This window comes from Marmota marmota, unplaced genomic scaffold, assembly GCF_001458135.2.
Source record: "Marmota marmota marmota unplaced genomic scaffold, marMar, whole genome shotgun sequence".
Lineage (NCBI taxonomy): Eukaryota > Metazoa > Chordata > Mammalia > Rodentia > Sciuridae > Marmota > Marmota marmota.
The window spans coordinates 19,479,303-19,496,234 of record NW_026000185.1 but is presented as its reverse complement, the minus strand read 5'-3'; the positions used below and the strand labels follow the sequence as shown (position 1 = coordinate 19,496,234).

Sequence of the window (16,932 nt, the reverse complement as noted above, 5' to 3'; positions counted from 1 at the left end):
GGGGGGGGGGAGAGGAAGGAGGGAGAGTGGGGGTGGCAGGAGCCCTGTGCCCGTGGGAGAGCAGAGTGGAACTCCCTCTGGGAAGTGTTTTAACTTAGTTAAGAGTGTTCCACAGCGGTACAGAGCCACTGTCCCTTGCTATTCTGTGCCCCTCGGTGCATAGCTTTGAAAGCAAACTGCAGCGTCTCCTGTAACGTGCTGCTGTTTATCATGCGCATATTGTGATGCACACAGTTATTGGGGTGCGGTTGGGACCCTCCATCTGTAAGAATGGTGGGGACCCCCGTCCTGCCTCCAGCCCCTCCAGGTGCCTCAATAAAATGCGAGCAGGGACACCGGCTGCAGGGCTTGGCAGAGGCCGAGGGCGGTCGGTGGGAAAGTGCTTACAGAATGTTCTCCAAAAGGCGGGCTGCGGCTCCTTCCCTGCTCTCGCTGACTCGGCCTCTTATTCCCTCCTCCTCCTTCCAGGATGGAGAAGGGGGACGGGAGCGAGGAGGAGGACTTCCGCTGGGACTGTCACCACGAGAGGTACCCCGCCCGTAAGTACCTCCTGCACAGGCACCTGCCGCCCGAGGACCAGGAACCCTGGAGACAGGCCCGGCCGGCTGCCCTGGGGCCTGCTGCTCCCCGGGCCGTGGTACAGAGGGGGACACTGCGGCTGGTGTCCAGGGTGGCAGGCCATTTCTGCACAGTGCCTTTGTCCCTGCCCCCCAGTGGAGTTGGGATGCTAAGAAAGGAGGCGGGGAGCCGAGTGCCACCAGGGCAGGTGGCACATCACAGCTCCCCCAGGCCTGGCGTGGCCGTGGGGTGGGGGAGCACAGTCCTGGGGAGCGTGGCCAGGTTAGGGAGGTGACGTGGACGGGTCTGCCTGCACCAGGGATGCTCTTAAAGGTCACAATGCATCCACTTCATGTGCTTCCCTGTGGGGACCCCAGAAGAAGAATCGGGGCATCTGTTAGGAAAACCAGCACCACTCAGCACATACGGACTGTAAGGTCAGAGAGGTGGGGTAATTCGCTCAAGGCCACACAGCTCGGCTAGTCAGTGCCCTGCCCATAGCCTCAGATCTCTGAGGGTGCCCCGTGAGTTCCATCTGACAGGTCCCTGACTGGGGGCTTCCCCACCTCACACACGGCAGGCTGGACGTGCCCATCCCTCACCATTGGGTGGGCCCCGAGGCCTGGGGTGTCTGCAGGAGGAGGAGTCTGGCCCTCAGGCTGAGCAGCCCTCCTGTCCCTAGCCTCCCCGGGCCACGTCACGCGCTGCCCGGTTTCCTGGTAATGTGTCACCTGCCCCTGATGCGAGGGTTGACCCAGGGTGGCCCGAGTCTAGGCGTGGGGTCCTGGAGAGACGGGCAGCTCCCACGCTCTGCCCCTGGCCACCACCTGCTGCCTGAGCAGCCGGAAGGAGGAGTAGACGGGGGACGCACTGGCCCCAGGAAGTGGCCAAAACATGCCTGGGGCCAGGGGTGGCCCTGACTGGACATGGGGCTTCCCTCCCAGCATCGTGCCAGGCGTCTGAGCTGGGCTGGGGGCTTCGTGGGAGAAGGGGCCGGGAGGAAGCCAGGGGATGGAGTGACCGGGCGTCTCCTGGGGAGACGGAGAGGAGCGTCCACTGGGGAGAGGACCAGGCCGAGGACCCTGGCCTGGCATTTGTGCTGTTGCCGTTGTTCCTGGGGGACCTGGCAGTGGCCTGAGGTGGCAGTGGAGAGGGAAGGGGTGACCGAGGAGCGCTTTGCTGGTCGTTTCCGACGGTGTTGGCCTGGGGTCCCCTGGAAGCAAAGCCCCCGAGACGGGGCCACCGCAGACCCCAGAGCAGTGGAAGCCACCTGGGAGGGCCCCGGAGGGAGTGGGCCACAGGGCGCAGGGTGCAGGCGCGGAGCCACCCCAGCTGTGGCAGGAGCTCCTTGGGGTCACTAAGGGGCTGACACTCCTGGCTCAAGGCTGGCCAGCTCAGCCCGAGGCCGGCTTCTGAGGTGCCCCGTGTGCCTCCGTCAGGTGGCCTCGTCCAGGGAGGGCTGCAGACCCCATGTCACACGGCAGGGGACAGACCAGTCACCCTAACAGGGCTGCCTTGTGGGGTCATCTATTTATCAGAGAGGCGTCTCTGTGTCCTGGGGACACGGAGGCAGGACAGGCTCCTGGACGCTGGTGAGGCCCCAGGTCTGCAGTGGGCAGAGAGACCCTCCCCCCCGCCTCGGCTGTGTGGCCATCGCTGCCATGAAGTCAACACAGAGGGCGGCGCCCACGCAGCTCGGGGCGAGGCTGGGGACTGGTGGGTGGCCGTGAGGACACTGACTGGGGGCTGGTTCATGGCTTGGTGCTGACCCCTGGACTTGATGGTGAAGCTGGTCTGAGCCATGTCACTCAACACGCCTGACGGCAGGTCCAGCCCAGGTCCTCTTACGGAGGTGGAGGACCCAGCACCAAGAGGCCAGGCCACACTGCGGGGCTCTCTCGGCCTCTAGATTTCCCAGTCCTTGTCTGAGGCGGCCCCGGCTCACAGCCTCCCGCCCCAGGGCCCAACCTCACCTCCTCCCGGCTCCTCTGTGTCCTGCTGCTCAGCCAAAAGCCGGAACATGCACTTCCTGTCCTCTCCGCCTAATGCTCTCCCTCTAACCCTTTGCATGGCTCACGCTGTCCCACCTTTAACATCAGCTGAAAGGCCACTTCCTATGGAAGGCACTGTGCTTGACATAAACGGTTACATAAGCTTTGGGTTATCTTTGCTGTCCCCAGATTTCCTCCCACCTTCCCCCCTTGGGTTTCTGTGATATGGATTCTGCCACTTTCTCTCTCTCTCTTTTTTTTTATTCCTGAGGAAAGATTTTGCCTTTGAAATCCGCCTTTGGGGCTTCCCAGTGCCACCAGCTAGCTTAGGAGCACATCAGACGTGACATTTGATGAGGAGACACTGCCGTACGGGCCAGGTGTCTGCATCTTCCGTTCCGGGGCGGCTGGGTTTTGCAGCTGATTGTGGCTGTCAAGTTCAATGCCAGAGACGAGCCTCTGATTTTTCCAGGTGTGTCTGGGAGGCCCGGCTCAGCGAGAGGCTGTCACTCGGCGGGCACAGAGGTGGCTTCTGGGAGCTCCGTCTAGACGGGTCTCAGCCACAGCTGCCCTCAAAATAGCAGAGGGAATTTCAAGGAAGACTTTTTTCCTGGTCCCCGAGCAACTTGGCATTTTTATTAGATCAAAAGCAAATCCAGCCGAGCCCCTCGCGTGGCCTCCTTTATTAAAACGGAAGCAGACGGTGCTTCTGAAATAAATATCAAGGCCAATTTGCTGGAAGCACGGGTGGGCACACAACTTGAAGACGTCAGAGACCCCAGCCCTGGGGCCAAGAGACTCAAGCCACCGTTAGCATCAGAGTCCCACGGTGTGGGGGGGTACTCGTTAGAGGGCTTGACGGACAGCTGGCCCCACCCTGGGAGGTCCCCGGTCAGCTCTGGCCGGGACCTGGGGTCTGCGTTGTACCAAGGATGCCGATGCCCCTGGTCCATGCACCAAATTCAGAATAGCGCTCAGCCCTGCGCCAGCCCCGGCCCCTCTGAAGTCAGGAGGTCTGAGCGCTGCGCAGCGTCTCCGTCTTACAGTGAAGGCACTTGGTTCCCAGAAGCAGAGCTGCTGGCCCTGGGTCACAGCCGATGGGACCCTCCCTCCTTCGGGAGGCCCCTGTTTGTCCGAGGCAGGGGCACCCCAGCCGTCCTGTTGCTAAGAACACGCAGGGCAGTTGTTAAGGTGTAGAGTCCCTGGGAAGTCCTCCGTTGGGAGGGACCAGGGACCTGCGACAGGTGAGAGGAGGTGGAGACCCTGGGACCCCGGGGTGAATCCTCGCTCCTCGGGGGTCTGCTGGGCTCCCAGGAGCCTTTGCAGCTGTAGCCCTTCAGCCCGGGGACCTGTCCCTCACCCGGCATTGCTGGGCTCCCCGCACCTCAGAAAACAGAACCTACTAGTGGGTCAGGGGCTGCAGCAGGGGCTTGCTTTGCAAGTCCAGCTCAGAAGCCGGGAATGGCCACCGGCCCCCTCCAGCCCCTGAAGAGGGGGGTGTCCTTCTCCACGCGTCCCAGTCCCTGGCCCTTGTGTGTGTGAATGTCATCGTGAGTCCGAGCCCAACCTTCGGAGGAGTCTGCCTGGACTCAGATCCCAACGGTGAGACCTTGGGCTGGTGACGGGACCTCTCTGGGCCTCGGTTTCCTCATCTGCAAAATGGGCCTCCGCTGACGTGGGTTTTACAAGATCCGAGGAGCTGACGCTCAGCGCACGTCGACGGGCTCACGGCCTTAGTAGGTGCTGCAGGTGTGTGTCCGTCCCCCTCATGCCACCTGAGCACCCAGAGGACAGACGGTGTGTCACTTGGCTCTGAGACCCAGTGCCCAACATGGAGGAATGCCAGTCATCAGTGACTCTCAGGGGAGGTGGCAGGAACGCTCCGCCCACCCCCATCCCAAATTTGAAAAAGAGACAAAGGGCCCAGAAACAAGGGGTCCCCAGAAGACAGACGAGGGGGGAGGGGTGGTGATCTGCCCTCCCACGTGGATGCTGCGCAGACCAACGTCCACCCTGTGCAGGGCTGGGCAGCCACCGGTCGGATGCCAGAGGGGCTCTCGGCCAGCTGAAGAGAGGGCCGTGTCTGGGTATCTGGGTTGGAAGGAAAGAGAGTTCACCCCCTGGGGACACATATGCTCTCCCGGGACTCTGCTGAGCCTGGGTGGGGCAGGCTCCCACGGACTTCAAAACACGGTGCCTCCACCAACCGTGGGACGAGGCTGGGACTTGGAGAACCTCTTCTTGTCTAGGAGCCTGTTTCCCCTTCTGTGAACAGAGGCCGGGGCCCAGCCCTATCCCAGGACGGGCGTTGGGTCATTTTCCATCAGTATCTGAGGTCGCGTGGGGAGGGGCTCCCCGTGGGAGGCCGGCTGGGCCTTTGTACCTCACATGCATTTGCAGGCTCAGAGAGGTGGAGCTGCTTGTCAAAAGCCACACAGCTTAAAAAATGTACATGGCTTGTAAGTGGTGGAGCCGGGACTGTTGAACCCTCTGAGTTACCCCGTGGGTGGGAGGATTCCATCAGCTCAGAGCAGGAAGGCCGCAGGGACCCCACGAGCTCAGCCTCCCCCGCCCCTCCTCCCCCACCTCAGCCCAGGGTGTGCTCAGGGCCAGGCCAGGCCAGGGGCTGGGGACAGAGGGCTGCAGGGAGAGGCCCACCCTGTCCCTGCCCACAGACATCCCCGTCCCTGGGTGACAGAGAAAGCCACACGAAACTGGCTCTTACAACACAAAGTGACAAGCACTGGGATCAAGGACACGGGACAGAGTCTAAGGGACAAACCAGAGGTCATGAAGTGGCCTCGGTGGGCTGAGTCACCTGAGGGGTGCGGCTCTCTCGGTGGCCTGAATGTTTAAAAGTCCCAATTGCTGTCATTTAAAGGCCAGGGGCTCTTATTTTGAAATCCACATTTTCAGTGTCTCGGACGTTTTGGAAGAGCTGTCCCCCTGCCTGTGGTGACGCTGGCTAGGGAAGAGCAGGCCGCCTCGGCCCTGTCACCTGTGGTTCACTGTGGCCCAGAGGCTGTTTTGAGTTGGGATCCTCAGTCCACAGCGCAGGCTCCAAACCAAAAAGATCGGGGAGAAGGGCAGTGGGCGGGGTCCCGGTGCCCTGCAGGTGGGTCCTGGTGCCCTGTGGGGGACACGCACTGTCAGTGGCTCAGTGTCCCTTTCTGGAGGCCAGAGAAGAGGAGGGGAGCCTCGGTGCTCAGTGACCTGGTCTCCAGACCCAGGGACAGAGCGTCCCATTGTGACTCGAGGATCTGGGCTTCTCTTTTTCCTGACAATGTATGTGACCCCTGGGTGCGTGGCACACAGCTGTCATCTGTCATCCCAGCGACTCAGGAGGCTGAGGCAGGAGGATCCCAAGTTCGAGGCCAGCCTCAGCAATGTAGCCAGACCTTAATTAGCGACAACGTGTCTCAAAATCAAAATAGGAAGGACTGGGCTGTGGCTCGGGGCAAAGAGCCTCTGGGTCCAGTCCCCAGCACCCACCCGCCCAAGATCACTTCCTCAGGGGACTGTCCAGGGTTAGAGCAGCTCCCATCTAAACACTCCTTGAGAAAACAACAGACCTCCCCGTGCACCAAATATTTGCTTCTCAATTAAAAAAAAAAAAAAAACAAACCCAGACGCCTCCCTCTTGGCAGCCAGCACTTCCGTTCCTAAGGCCGTTCCAGTGGCTGCGGCCAAAACAAACGGTTGGCAAACGTTTCCCGCTGCCTAAAAACACAGAGACCCACTCACAGGACAGCGACGTTAGCGGGTGTTAAAAACGGGGGGCTCAGCCAGAGCGAGGCCCGCGCCCCTCCGCGGACACAGCCCTCTGTCCTCGCCTCCGTCCCGCCTTCGCGACTGGGAAGAGCCCCCTGCGACCTGAGCTCCCGTCCCCGGGTGACAGGCAGGACAGGGATTCCTGCCTCGTGGGTTTCCCAGAGGAGCCCGTCCCCCCCTAAAATTCAGAAGTGGGAGTGGACGAGCCGGAGAGCCCAGGCGGGGAACAGGACCTGGGCCAGCCCTCCAGCGGCTCGGGTCACCCTCAGGAAGAGGCCAGTCCAGCCGCCGCAGGGTGGCCGCTGGGCCCCCGGCTGGGCCTCCGCCCTCCCCGGTGTAAGACGGTGGACGTCACCCCGCGGGCCAGCTGGGGACTTGGGCTCAGGAAGGGCCCACCACTCTCCCCGTCCCTGTGCCATCTCTGCCCCTCGCCACGGGTCTGTCATTGCTCCCTGGGGCTCAGAGTCATGGGGCGCAGGGGACAGGGCAGGGCCCTCAGGGTGTCCCGAGATGGTGGAGGACAATGTCAGGTTAGGCCCTCTGCAGGGGGGTCCTAGCGGGGCGTGGCCTGGGGCGCCAGAGGGACTGGGGGGATGGAGGTCGCCTCTATAGACTTCAGAGTGGACCCACTGGACGGAGGCCGGGCCTCCCCACTCCTCCTCCTGCCCAGGCCTTTAGGAGCAGGGAGGCACTGGGTGGGCTCAGGCCACCGCTGCCTGGGCACATGGTCACTGGTCAGCATCAGCTTGGGCATGGCCACCCACGATCACTGTCCCTGGGCAGAGGGTCCTGGGGCCAGGGAGTCCTGGGGGTCAGGGAGTCCTCCAGTCCTGCTCCTCTTCTAGGCCCACGGGGAGCGGGGAGGAGGGTGGACGGGAAGTGGAGAGATGGGCATGAAGGCTGGGCTGGGGTGGACAGGTGGGTGGACAGGGGGTGGGAAAGGCAGGATGGAGCCAGTAGCCTGAGGAGGGTAAGCATCGGGCAGGACACCTGTGGGCACGTGGTGGGCGCCACAGTGGACTCCCGGGGACGTGCCCGTGAGTCGGGGGCGAAGACGGGGGTGGCTCGGGGGTGTTGTGTGAGAAAGGGGTTCAGATGTGTGGTCTTGGGTGGGAGGTGGGGGTGCCAGTGGCTGTGTCGTGGGTGGCAGGTGTGGACGGGGGACTGCGGGTGACCTGTGGGGAGAGAGCCGGGGTCGGGGCAGGTGCATTTCTGGGTCCTTGGGTGGATGGCGGCAGGGGTGGCCGGTGTGCGTCCCGGCTGGCGAGCCGATGGGTGGCCGTGGGGACTGGGCTGCGGTGGCCGGGGCGGGAGGCCTGGTGGGTGGGCGCCCAGTGCTGACCACTGTTTCTCTCGCAGGACACCAGCCGCACCTGGGGGACTCCTGGCCCCGGAGCGCAGCACAGGAGGCGCCTGAGCTGAACCGCCAGTGTTGGGTCCTGGGACACTGGGTGTGACCGAGCCCGGCCCAGCCCCAGACGCCCGCCATCGCCGGCACCATCCCTCCCACGAGAGCCTGGTCTGGGGCCTGGAACCCGGCCTGGGTGGACTCGGTGGCCGTGAGGGGACCCGAGGCCTGTCCTGCCACCACCGGGGCTCGGGCCCTGAGTCATGCCAGGGTGGCCCCGGGGGCTGCTGGCCACACAGAGGGGACGCCAGCTCTGGACTCCTGCCACCACCACACGCAGCGCCCCGCTGGGCACGGCCCGGAAAGACCCAGGACACTGGCCACTGAGTGCTGGACCCCCACGACCAGCCAGGAAGCTGAGGAGGTGCCCAGAGGAGCAGAGCCCTGTGGGGACGTGGGGTCCTGAAGGACAGGGCAGCGGCTGGCACCGCGGAGGGCCACCCAACAGGCACACAGCAGGAGCTCAATAAATGCTTGTTGAACCCGACTTCTTGTGGAGTGTGGAGCCCAGTTGCTCTCTGGGCGATGGCTGTCCTGTCATTGCCCCACCGAGGGTCAGTGTCACCCCAAGGAGCCTGGACTGAGCCAAGTGCACTGGGCCAGGGCCCGGCAGAGGGATGCGGGAGCCTGGGGCAAGCGGGAGGGACGGGCCAGAGGGCCGCCGAGGGCTCCAGGTGGGGACAGAGGTGGCCCTGAGCCGGAAGGTGAAGCCCGCTCCCCCTGAGAGCCCAGCGATGTCACAGCCCTGGCCCAGGGGACCCTTCCCCCACGTCTGGGGCCACCTCTCTCTGAAACCCCAGGTGCAGACACCGGCGAAGTGGATCCCTGTCCTCAGAATGACCGAGTTTAGGGTCACAGAGATGAAGCCACCTGCCGAGGACTCCAGAGCCGGCCAAGGGCCGAGCTGAGTCAGACCAGGAAGCCGGACCCCAGGCTCCGTCCCCAGGGGCCCCCAGGGGTGTCGAGAGGTTTCTGCCCAAGAGAACACAGTGTCCACTGTCTGTCGTCCACCACCCGGACTCCTCCACCATCCATCCACCCGCCTGTCCACCTGTCCACCTGTCCATCACCCACCCACTCACCATCCACCCACCTGTCCACCCACACACCCATCCATCACCCACCCATCCCGCCCTCCCTCCGTCCCTCACTGGTTGTCCCCGACACCAGATGTCCCCACCATCCTCCAGGTGTCACCTTCCTCGTCATCCCCCCCCCCCGTGGCTCCACCCGCCCAGGGTGTCGTCCGAGCCTCCACCGTGACCAGGCCCTGGGGCAGGCACTCCAGGTGGGCCATGGGAGAGGCCATCTGTTGTCACTCGGTGCCCGCAGACGGCAGGACAGAGGACGAGCCAGGCCGTCACAGCTCAGTGTCCCCTTCTGGGACGAGGCCACCAGGGTCAGGTTCCCTCTCTGTTGGTGACCTGGGACAGGTTGCTTGACCCCTCTGGGTCTCAGTTTCCTCATCCACTAAATGGACGTCCTTGTCAGAGGGCCAAGGGGCCAGCTGCGGACCTTCACCCCAGGCGCTTCCTTGGCGCTTACTGTCACGAGGAGGGATGCTGGGGCCACGGGAGCCTATGGGCGTCCCCTGCTGGGGACAGGTGGAGGGAGTGGTCAGGGGAGGCTCTTCAAGAAAATGAGGTCCAAGCCCAGGTGCAGGTGATCGAGGCCCAGGCAGCAGGAGAGGGCGGGAGGGACAGCTCGGCCACCCTCCAGGTGGCTGGCCAGTCACCCAGGGGCACGCGTGGGGAGGAGCCAGCCAGAGCTGTGGTGGCCGTCACTGCAGGGGTCAGTGGGGACAGCCAGGGCACCGGCTTCCGGAGGAGCCCGGGGCTGAGCCGGGCAATGGCCACTCCCACAGAGCAGGTGAGCAGGTGTCGTCCCAGGAAGGCAGCTGCCCGGGAGCGGGACCCTGTCCTCATCCCACGCCTACAGTGAGCCTAGGACAGTGGCCGGGGGCCAGGGCCTGGTAGGAGGGACGAGCCACAGGACCTAGAGGGGACCCCTGTGGGAGGCGGCCAGCCAGGTGACCTCCGCTGAGCGCTGGGGAAGGTGGAGATTTCAGTCCTGGACGTCAGGCGTCTCAGTGCCTGGGGACACCGCGAGGCCTGGGTCACCCATGCACTCACTCATCCTGTGGCCACCATGCGTCCTTCTCCTTCCCTGGTGGATACCGAGGACCCCCCATGGAGGGCAGAGCCTGGGAGAGACGGGCCAGTGACCATGACCTCAACCGGCAGGACCAGGTCAGACAGAGCCTCCAGGAACGGGGCCCGGCTGGGACAAGTTGGGCAGGAATCGGCCCAGGTCACCAAGCGGCTTTATTGTCACCGGGGTCAACTGAAGTCGGCCAACAGGCCCCAGGAGACCCAGGGGTGGCTGTAGTTGACACTGGGACGATCTCCATCTCTTTTAACAGTCGTGTTTCTGTGTGTTAGAAAACAGTGTCTCCAGCCACATCAGAGCCACCAAGCCACCGAGTCATGGACTTCCCGCTGGGATGAAGCCAAAGGGGCGTTTCAGTAACAAGCAAAGAGGTGGCTCAAAGGAAATATCAAATAAACAATCCTGCACTGGTGTGTGATCATGGCGTGGGGGCGGCTTGCAAGGGCCCCTGTCACATGGGAAGGGAAGAGGTAGGAGGGTCACGGGACCACTGGGACTTCAAGTCCTCCTGTCTCCTCCTGAGCACGTCCGGAAGGGGCTGGAAACTAGCTATTTTCCAGTGTAACAAGAGGGCTGCTGGTTAGATAACAGGGAGCACTTCCAGGATGTTCAGGTGACTAATCCAGGAGCCACTGAGAGTTACTTGGAGGGAACTAAGGCCACTGTTGGCTTGGGAGGAGGGGCATGCCACCTGGGGGCCCCTGGGGAACACACAGAGGACGGGGTGCCTTCCTCTGCCCCTGCAAAGCGCTTTCCCAGAGAACAGTCCCCTGTGCTGAGTGAACTTGTGCTGACCCTGATGGCCTTGGGTGTGTGCCTGTGGTGTGGACACCACACCAGGCCCGACCCGCGGCCCTGCTCTCCCCTGGGCGCCCGAGCTCAGCCTCTCTGTCCCCACAGGCCCCGGCTCCCTGTGCCCGGCTGTGTGCTGAGCCTGGTGGCCCCCACATGTGACCCTCAGAGGCCCTGGGCTCCTCTGCCCGGTGGCCCCTCTTCTGCCAGGTGCAGGCGAACCTGGGGCCAGGGTTCACCCTCTGGCGGGAGGTGATGAGTTAACAGGGTTGACGTCCTCCTAGGCTGGTGACAGTGACCAGCAATTGTCCCCACCACCCCCCGCCGAAGCCACCCCGTGCCTGGCCACACACTCGTCTCCCGCGGGTAATGGAAACGTCAGCTTGATTCATGGGCAGCGTCTGTAGCGGCCAGGGCTGAGGACGAGGCTGGCCGGGAGCATGTCCCCGGGGAAGAGCCGCTGCCGCTGGGCTGACCGCTGCTCGGGAGGAAGCCGGGACCCAGAGAGCCGCTGGGTTGTGGAGTTAGGTGGGCCTGGGTTCAAGTCCTGCGGCCACCAACCTGCTGCGGCCTCCCTCCTCCAAGGAACACTGACCAAGGGACAAAAGGTGCCAGGAACCGAGCTCAGGCCGGAGCTGCCCTTCTGGAACAGGAAGCTGTCCTTCCTCCTCACGGAGCACTCGGGAGACTCAGATCCTGCACCAAACCTTAAACAGTAAAAGCTCACCTCAAACAGTGACAATGTCATGCAGGAGGGGCAGAGGGCAGGGAGGGCCTGTCCACAGGAGGGTGAGGCAGGAGGAACAGCGTGTGCAAAGGTCCTGGGGCTGAGGACAAGCCTGTGTGGACCGTGCAGTGAGGTGAGGACCTGCGGCTACTTCCCACCAGGCCTCTGGGGTCTGAGTCTGGGCTTCCTGGGCGATGACAAGGGCTGTGCTTTCACCTTGAGGGACCCAGGGAGCAGCTGACAGGAGGGATTTTAAAGGAAGACAGGACCAGCACGGCTGTGAGAGGCTCCTCTGGCTGTGGGGTGCAGGCCTGGGAGACGGGGTGCAGGGCAGAAATGGGGCCAGCAGATCGGGGACTGCAGCAGGGCCTGTGCTGGCCAATGGACGGTAGTGCCCGGGGCCTCCAAGATAGAGACCAACCTCCTCCACGTGGGGTTCACTACATGGGCAGGCAGGAGGCCACCGGACGGGCCCCTGCCTGTCCCCATCTAGCCTGGGACACGGTTCCCCTTGCTGTCACTTCTTGGGCCACATTTCGCTCCGGACTGACACTTTCTGGTCCCTACCTTAGACAAAGCTGGGGGCCGTTGACACCTGCGGGCCTGGCAGGGGGCAGCCACTGGGAGGGTGGCCGGGAAACACGGGTCCTGAGGGCCCTAAGGCCCAGGAGGAGCCAGTCGGCCTCTGCCTTGTGCTTGAGGCCAACCTGGGGCTCCCTGGGCCTTCGGGGCACCTGCAGGGTGGTGGGGCGGGCGTGGGGCGGGCGTCGGGTCCCCCCCCCCACAGGAGTCAGGGGAGGGGGCGGGGCCTGTGGAACCACACAGGAGCCGGATTGGCAGAGGAGGGGCGGGACATCCATCCCTGCTCAGCCAATAGGTCGGCAGCCCTAAGGCCAGGGCCCTTCAGGGACCAATCAGCTGAGCTTGTCCTGGACTTTGGAGAGGGGCCAGGCTGGAGGTGGTGCCCGGCTGCTCTGGGGAAGAGCCTGGGCTCAAGGGTCACGCCGCAGCCCCAAGGTCCCTCTCACCGAGCCTGTCTACACCTGTGGAGTGCGTCCCAACCAGGAGGGCTAGAGCTATGAGGGTCTCATGGGGACCACCGTGGCGCCGCGAAGCAGGTACCCTGGGTTCACCTGCCACCTGGGTAAGGAAGCCCGGTCCGGGGTGTAAAGTCACTTGCCAAGGTCACACGGCCAGGAAGTGGTGGAGCTGCTGGCCCCAGGACCGTGGCACAGCATCCCCGGTGCGGGGAGGAGGACTTTCCTGGAGCATGCGCACAGGAGGCTGCGAGGAGCGGGCAGCTGTCTGTGGGGCTCTTATCACCACCGAAGGAGCCGAGGCCGCTTCCTCAGCTGGGGCTGTGAGTGGAAGTCCCCCTGGAGAGCTGGGACACTGGAAAGGGTGTCATGATTGCCACAGGGAGACGTGGGACACACCTGCAGCAAAGGACACCCCTTGGCCACTTGGGGACACACAGCATATGGCCAGCCTGGTTTTGTTGCCCAACGGGATGCCACAGGCTTAAGCCCCAGGGCCAGGGCTGAGCCCAGGGACGGGGCCTGCGCCATTCCTCTGGGAGCCCTGCCAGCTGTCCCTTGGCTGTGGCCAAGATCCGTTTCCAGTAACCCAGGCCTGGGTGCCAACAAACCCCGGCTCTGATGCTCTAGCTGGGTCACATTCGCCCTGGGGTGGGAGTGGGAAGCCCAGATGGGGACATGCAGGCTGTGGGGGAGGGGACCCTCACCCAGGAGGGCCAGGGTGGGGATGTCACCTCTGGGACCCAAAGGACTAATGCTCTGTCTGTCCCTGAGTAACAGGGACCCAGCCCAGAGACCTCGCCAGTGGGGGTGGGGAGCGGTCAAGACTGAGGTGACCTTGGTCAGGAGCCCCCTGAGCTGCTGCCAGTGTTGTGCTGGCCCCTGAGCTGCAGTGTGACGCCCCGCCCCTCCACGCCCCGCCTAACGGTACCATCTTCCCACTGGGAAGCCAGGAGTCTGACAGAATCGGGAGTCAGGAGTGCGGCAGGGAGGGGGCCTGGGAATCGGGCACCTGGGTGCTGGCAGAACCACACCTGGTGGGAAACCAGCCAGACTCACAGGATTGCCACCCGCCTTGCTGCCCAGTGGTCATCTCAGGATCTGCATGTTGACCAACAGCTTCTGAAGCTGTGTGTCCTGGAGAGGTTGCACAGCCTCTCTGTGAAATCATGACAGAGCCTAACCCAAGGACTGTGACATGAGCAGCCAGGCGTATAATAACGGCGACATTCTGTTCGTGACCTGTGGGTGAGGGCGCATGCCCCTGTGCTCGGCCAGTTTTAAGTGGACTCTTGCCCAGGGCCTTGGAGGCGGCACGGGCTCCCCCGTCTGACCCAAGTGCAGTGCGCCGGACTCCATTCTTAATAACATCTTTTATTGATTTTGCAAGAGAAAAAAATAGACATTTATTTTCCAGTTAATGCCTCCACAGCTCCTTTCCTCCCCCCTGCAATGCAGGGTGCACACGTTGGTTGTGAGACCCACCGGGTCCTGGCAGCCAGTGTGCAGCGTCTCCCGTGCCTGGGGCGGGATGGGGGTCCCTTCAGGGCAATGGCACTGTCTGGGTGACCAGCCCGGCTCCGGGGGCAGCTTTCGAGTGGGAGCGGGAGGCCGGGCGGGCTCGGCACATCTGGAGCCGCGGCCGGAGCTGGCGAGGATGGATCTTCTCCGGGGAAGCGGTTCCTACCTCTGCATCAGCCGAGCTCTCAGCGCAAAGCTCCCCCAACGCAAAGCGCATCCGCGTGGCCCCGCGCACGGGCTGCGGAGCCCATAAAGCCCGGGCCGCGGTTGCGCAGGAACGCGCGGGAGAACCGCACCGCGCAAACCGGGCCGAGCGCCAGGAAGGCAGCGGATTAATATGGGAACGAGAAATGACCCACCACGGGAACCAATTAGGTGCCCGATCTGAGCTGGTTACAGGGATGGGGGGCGCAGGCACCCGTCCAGGCGCGACCACCCCGGAGGGAGGAGGGCGGGGCCTGGGCACCGGAGCCTCCCTGTCACTCCAGGGGCCCACAGCGGCACAGGCAGGGATGGGTAGGAAGAGGCCAGGGGTCAGAGGGCAGGGCCAGGGCAGGGAGCAGCCAGGCCAAGTTCAAGTTCAAGGGGGAGGTGCTGCGCCTGGCCCCAGGGTGGTGGTCCTCACTCCCCCAGGCCGTGTCCAGAGCCCTGGTGGGCCCAGCTCCCCCTTTCCCTCAGCAGGACACACACCACGGCCAGTCCTGTCCCAGGCTCTGCAAGAGGCCAGAGGTCCTGCAGGCTCACCCCTGAAGGGCCTGGGGGACCCTGGATACACGAGGGGAGGGTGGCAGTCCGGGCAGACCTTGAGGGGCCAACAACGGCACCCTGTAGGCTCCGCCAGCTCCCAGTGGGGCAGGCATGCAGGGGAGGTGGGGCCACCACAGCTGGGCTGGCCTCCCCTGGGGCACCTATGCATGGAGGGGCTAGGGTTGAGGCCTGGCCTCCCCCCAACCCTGTCCTGGCCTAAGAAGCTGGACAGACGGACCAGACGGACGCCCCGCACACCGCACCCAGGCGTGAGGCAGGGTCAGCGGGTCCGAGTGGTCACGGGCCATGGTCAGCGGGTCCGAGTGGTCACGGGCCACGGTCAGCGGGTCCGAGTGGTCACGGGCCAGACTTGCTGGAGAGGCAAAGCAGGCATCCCTGACTCTCTGCAGCAGCCCGCATTGCAGGGCACTGCCACCCTCTGCAGCGGCAGCCTGTCCCCAGTGGTTTCCAGGGCTGTCACCCCAGAGTCTCCTGTCCCTCTGTGCTGTGTTCTTCAGCCTCGGGATCCTGGCTGGTGACACTGAGGGCGGGGCTCCGCACGTCAGCACCGCCACCGCCTGGCTGGCTCCTTCTCACTTATGCAGGTTTTGGGGCGCAGAGCTGTGGAAGCAGAGCACAGAGGGGCGGTGTCCCCAGCTTTATACCTCGGGTGTCCTACACCCCGGGGAGGCCCCACCACGGGGCTGCCCTCCAGGTCCCTGAGGCCTGGCCCCCGCCTGCAGCTCCAACAGGCCGAGTCCTCCGCGCCCCAGGGCAGGGGACCCTGTCCCCACAAGGCTTAGGTCCCTGTCACCCTCCGGGTGCCGGGGGTGTGCAGGGTGTGTAGGTGTGGGGTGCCAGCCCCTCCCTGGCGCGTTCCCAGGGGGACACTCTGGGCAGACTGTGGCTGACCTGGGTCGGCCGCGCTCGGCTTCCTTCTGCAGCTGGTGACGGCCTGGTTGTCGTTTGTCATCTGGACGTCCTGGTCCTCTGCCTGGTTACTGTGTGGAGGAGGAGGCAGCAGGTCCCATGGGGCCCAGGGCCGAGTGTCCCTACCATCCATCCTCGTTAGGGCCGCAGGGAGAGGGGCGGGGGCCAGGGACACACCTGATGGCCGCGTGCTTCTCCTGGTGACAGATGTCCGTGTCCTCGGTGAAGAGGATGGTGTGGTAGGGCACCGTGGGCTCGCACGTCGGCAGGATGCCCCCGACCAGGTGGCTCACCATGGCCAGGACCCCGTGGTACACCAGCAGGTCGTCCACCAGGAGCTGGGCAGGGATGGGGGGATGAGGGACCCGCTCTCCCACACTGTCCCCACAGAGCCCCACTGAGGCTTCTCTGAAGACGGTGTCACTAGCCAGGGCCCCTGTGTGCCTGGACTGTGTGACCCCAGACCTTCACCCCCACAGGAGAGGCTGCAGGGGACTTGAAGGAGGGGACAGCACCCAGTAGAGAGCCCTGGACACAGTGGGGCTGGTGGGATCTCTGGCCCCTGTGCCTGCTGTCCTGTCCCCGTGGGGCTCTGGGGAGACCCTGGCAAAAAGCCTGCTTTTCAGTGTTGGGTGACGACCCAGATCATCTCAGGGGGTGTGAAGGCCTGGCTGGTGGCCAGCGTCCCTGCCTCTGGGACCAGGCCCCATGTCTAAGGTGGCCACGGAGGGAGGCACATCAAGGGGCGACACATGATCACAGCCAGCAGCCTGATCCCCAGTGAGCGCCATCACCCCAAGCCCAGCTGGGGGGACTCACACCAAACTCCTTCACCCCGCGATGCGGCGTCTTGGCGTAGTTCCACAGCTTGATCATGGACACGGTGGTGGGCAGGTCAAAGATCACGTACACGCGGTTCACCTGGGGGAGCGTCCGGTGAGAGGTGCTCTGCTGGGCCGCTGCCCAGGCTATGGCTGCGCCTGGCGGTGCCTGAGGAGGCCCCTGCCCCCCAGAGGCCTGCAGTCCACCCGCCTCCTCCCCTTGCCCATCTTGAGTCAGGTCACGTGTGGCTGCGTTTGCAACAAACCGCTGAGCTGGCTCTTGCAGGGCCTCGTTCCTGGGCTGGTGGCCTGCATCTACATACGGGCAGAGCCTGGTGGCCCTCATCTATGCATGGGCAGAACCTCGGGCCTCCCCAGATGGGCCCAGAAACGGTACAGGCTCCCTGGGCCCAGGACCCCTCTGTCCTTTCCCGAGTCACAGATGAAAGCCTGCAGGGCC

General features: G+C 64.1%; 3 protein-coding genes across 10 annotated transcripts in view; 1 reads left to right on the top strand and 2 right to left on the bottom strand.

The window, feature by feature from the left end:
* Gsg1l (GSG1 like) overlaps positions 1 to 8,215 on the top strand; it is a 113,598-nt gene extending 105,383 nt beyond the window's left edge. Inside the window, exons 5-6 of one of the 2 annotated variants that reach the window (XM_015491193.2) lie at positions 469 to 539; positions 7,680 to 8,215. In XM_015491193.2, coding sequence (XP_015346679.1) covers positions 469 to 539; positions 7,680 to 7,777 — 169 coding nt within the window. In that variant the 3' untranslated portion in view covers positions 7,778 to 8,215. Of the gene's footprint in view, positions 1 to 468; positions 540 to 6,169; positions 6,758 to 7,679 lie in introns of those variants that run through there. The other variant, XR_001504088.2, reaches the window with a different exon arrangement.
* Positions 8,216 to 10,034: 1,819 nt separating this feature from the next.
* Positions 10,035 to 12,276, bottom strand: LOC125612350. Of its 3 annotated transcripts, none has more exons than XM_048789702.1 (3): positions 11,984 to 12,276; positions 11,251 to 11,396; positions 10,035 to 10,226 (listed from the first exon to the last, which is right to left on the bottom strand). In XM_048789702.1, exons 1-3 carry the CDS (start codon positions 12,274 to 12,276, stop codon positions 10,213 to 10,215), a joined length of 453 nt encoding a protein of 150 aa, XP_048645659.1. In that variant the 3' UTR covers positions 10,035 to 10,212. The 3 variants fall into 3 exon arrangements, with proteins under 3 accessions (XP_048645659.1, XP_048645660.1, XP_048645658.1); XM_048789703.1 differs by having other exon boundaries at positions 11,285 to 11,396; XM_048789701.1 differs by having other exon boundaries at positions 10,035 to 11,396.
* Positions 12,277 to 13,807: 1,531 nt separating this feature from the next.
* Positions 13,808 to 16,932, bottom strand: part of Katnip (katanin interacting protein) — a 142,725-nt gene continuing 139,600 nt past the window's right edge. For 4 of the 5 annotated variants that reach the window (XM_048789697.1, XM_048789695.1, XM_048789700.1 and 1 more), the window contains 5 exons: positions 16,471 to 16,576; positions 15,829 to 15,989; positions 15,634 to 15,722; positions 15,089 to 15,342; positions 13,808 to 15,028 (listed from right to left, as the gene is read on the bottom strand). In XM_048789697.1, coding sequence (XP_048645654.1) covers positions 15,284 to 15,342; positions 15,634 to 15,722; positions 15,829 to 15,989; positions 16,471 to 16,576 — 415 coding nt within the window. In that variant the 3' untranslated portion in view covers positions 13,808 to 15,028; positions 15,089 to 15,283. The remainder of the gene's footprint in view (positions 15,029 to 15,088; positions 15,343 to 15,633; positions 15,723 to 15,828; positions 15,990 to 16,470; positions 16,577 to 16,932) is intronic. The other variant, XM_048789696.1, reaches the window with a different exon arrangement.

Coding starts and splice junctions, on each gene's coding strand:
- LOC125612350 (XM_048789701.1), bottom strand. CDS start 12,276: ATGGATGTCCCGCCCCTCCTCTGCCAATCCGGCTCCTGTGTGGTTCCA. Junction 11,397..11,983: donor GGCCCCCAGCTTTGTCTAAG/GTAGGGACCAGA, acceptor TTACTGTTTAAG/GTTTGGTGCAGGATCTGAGT.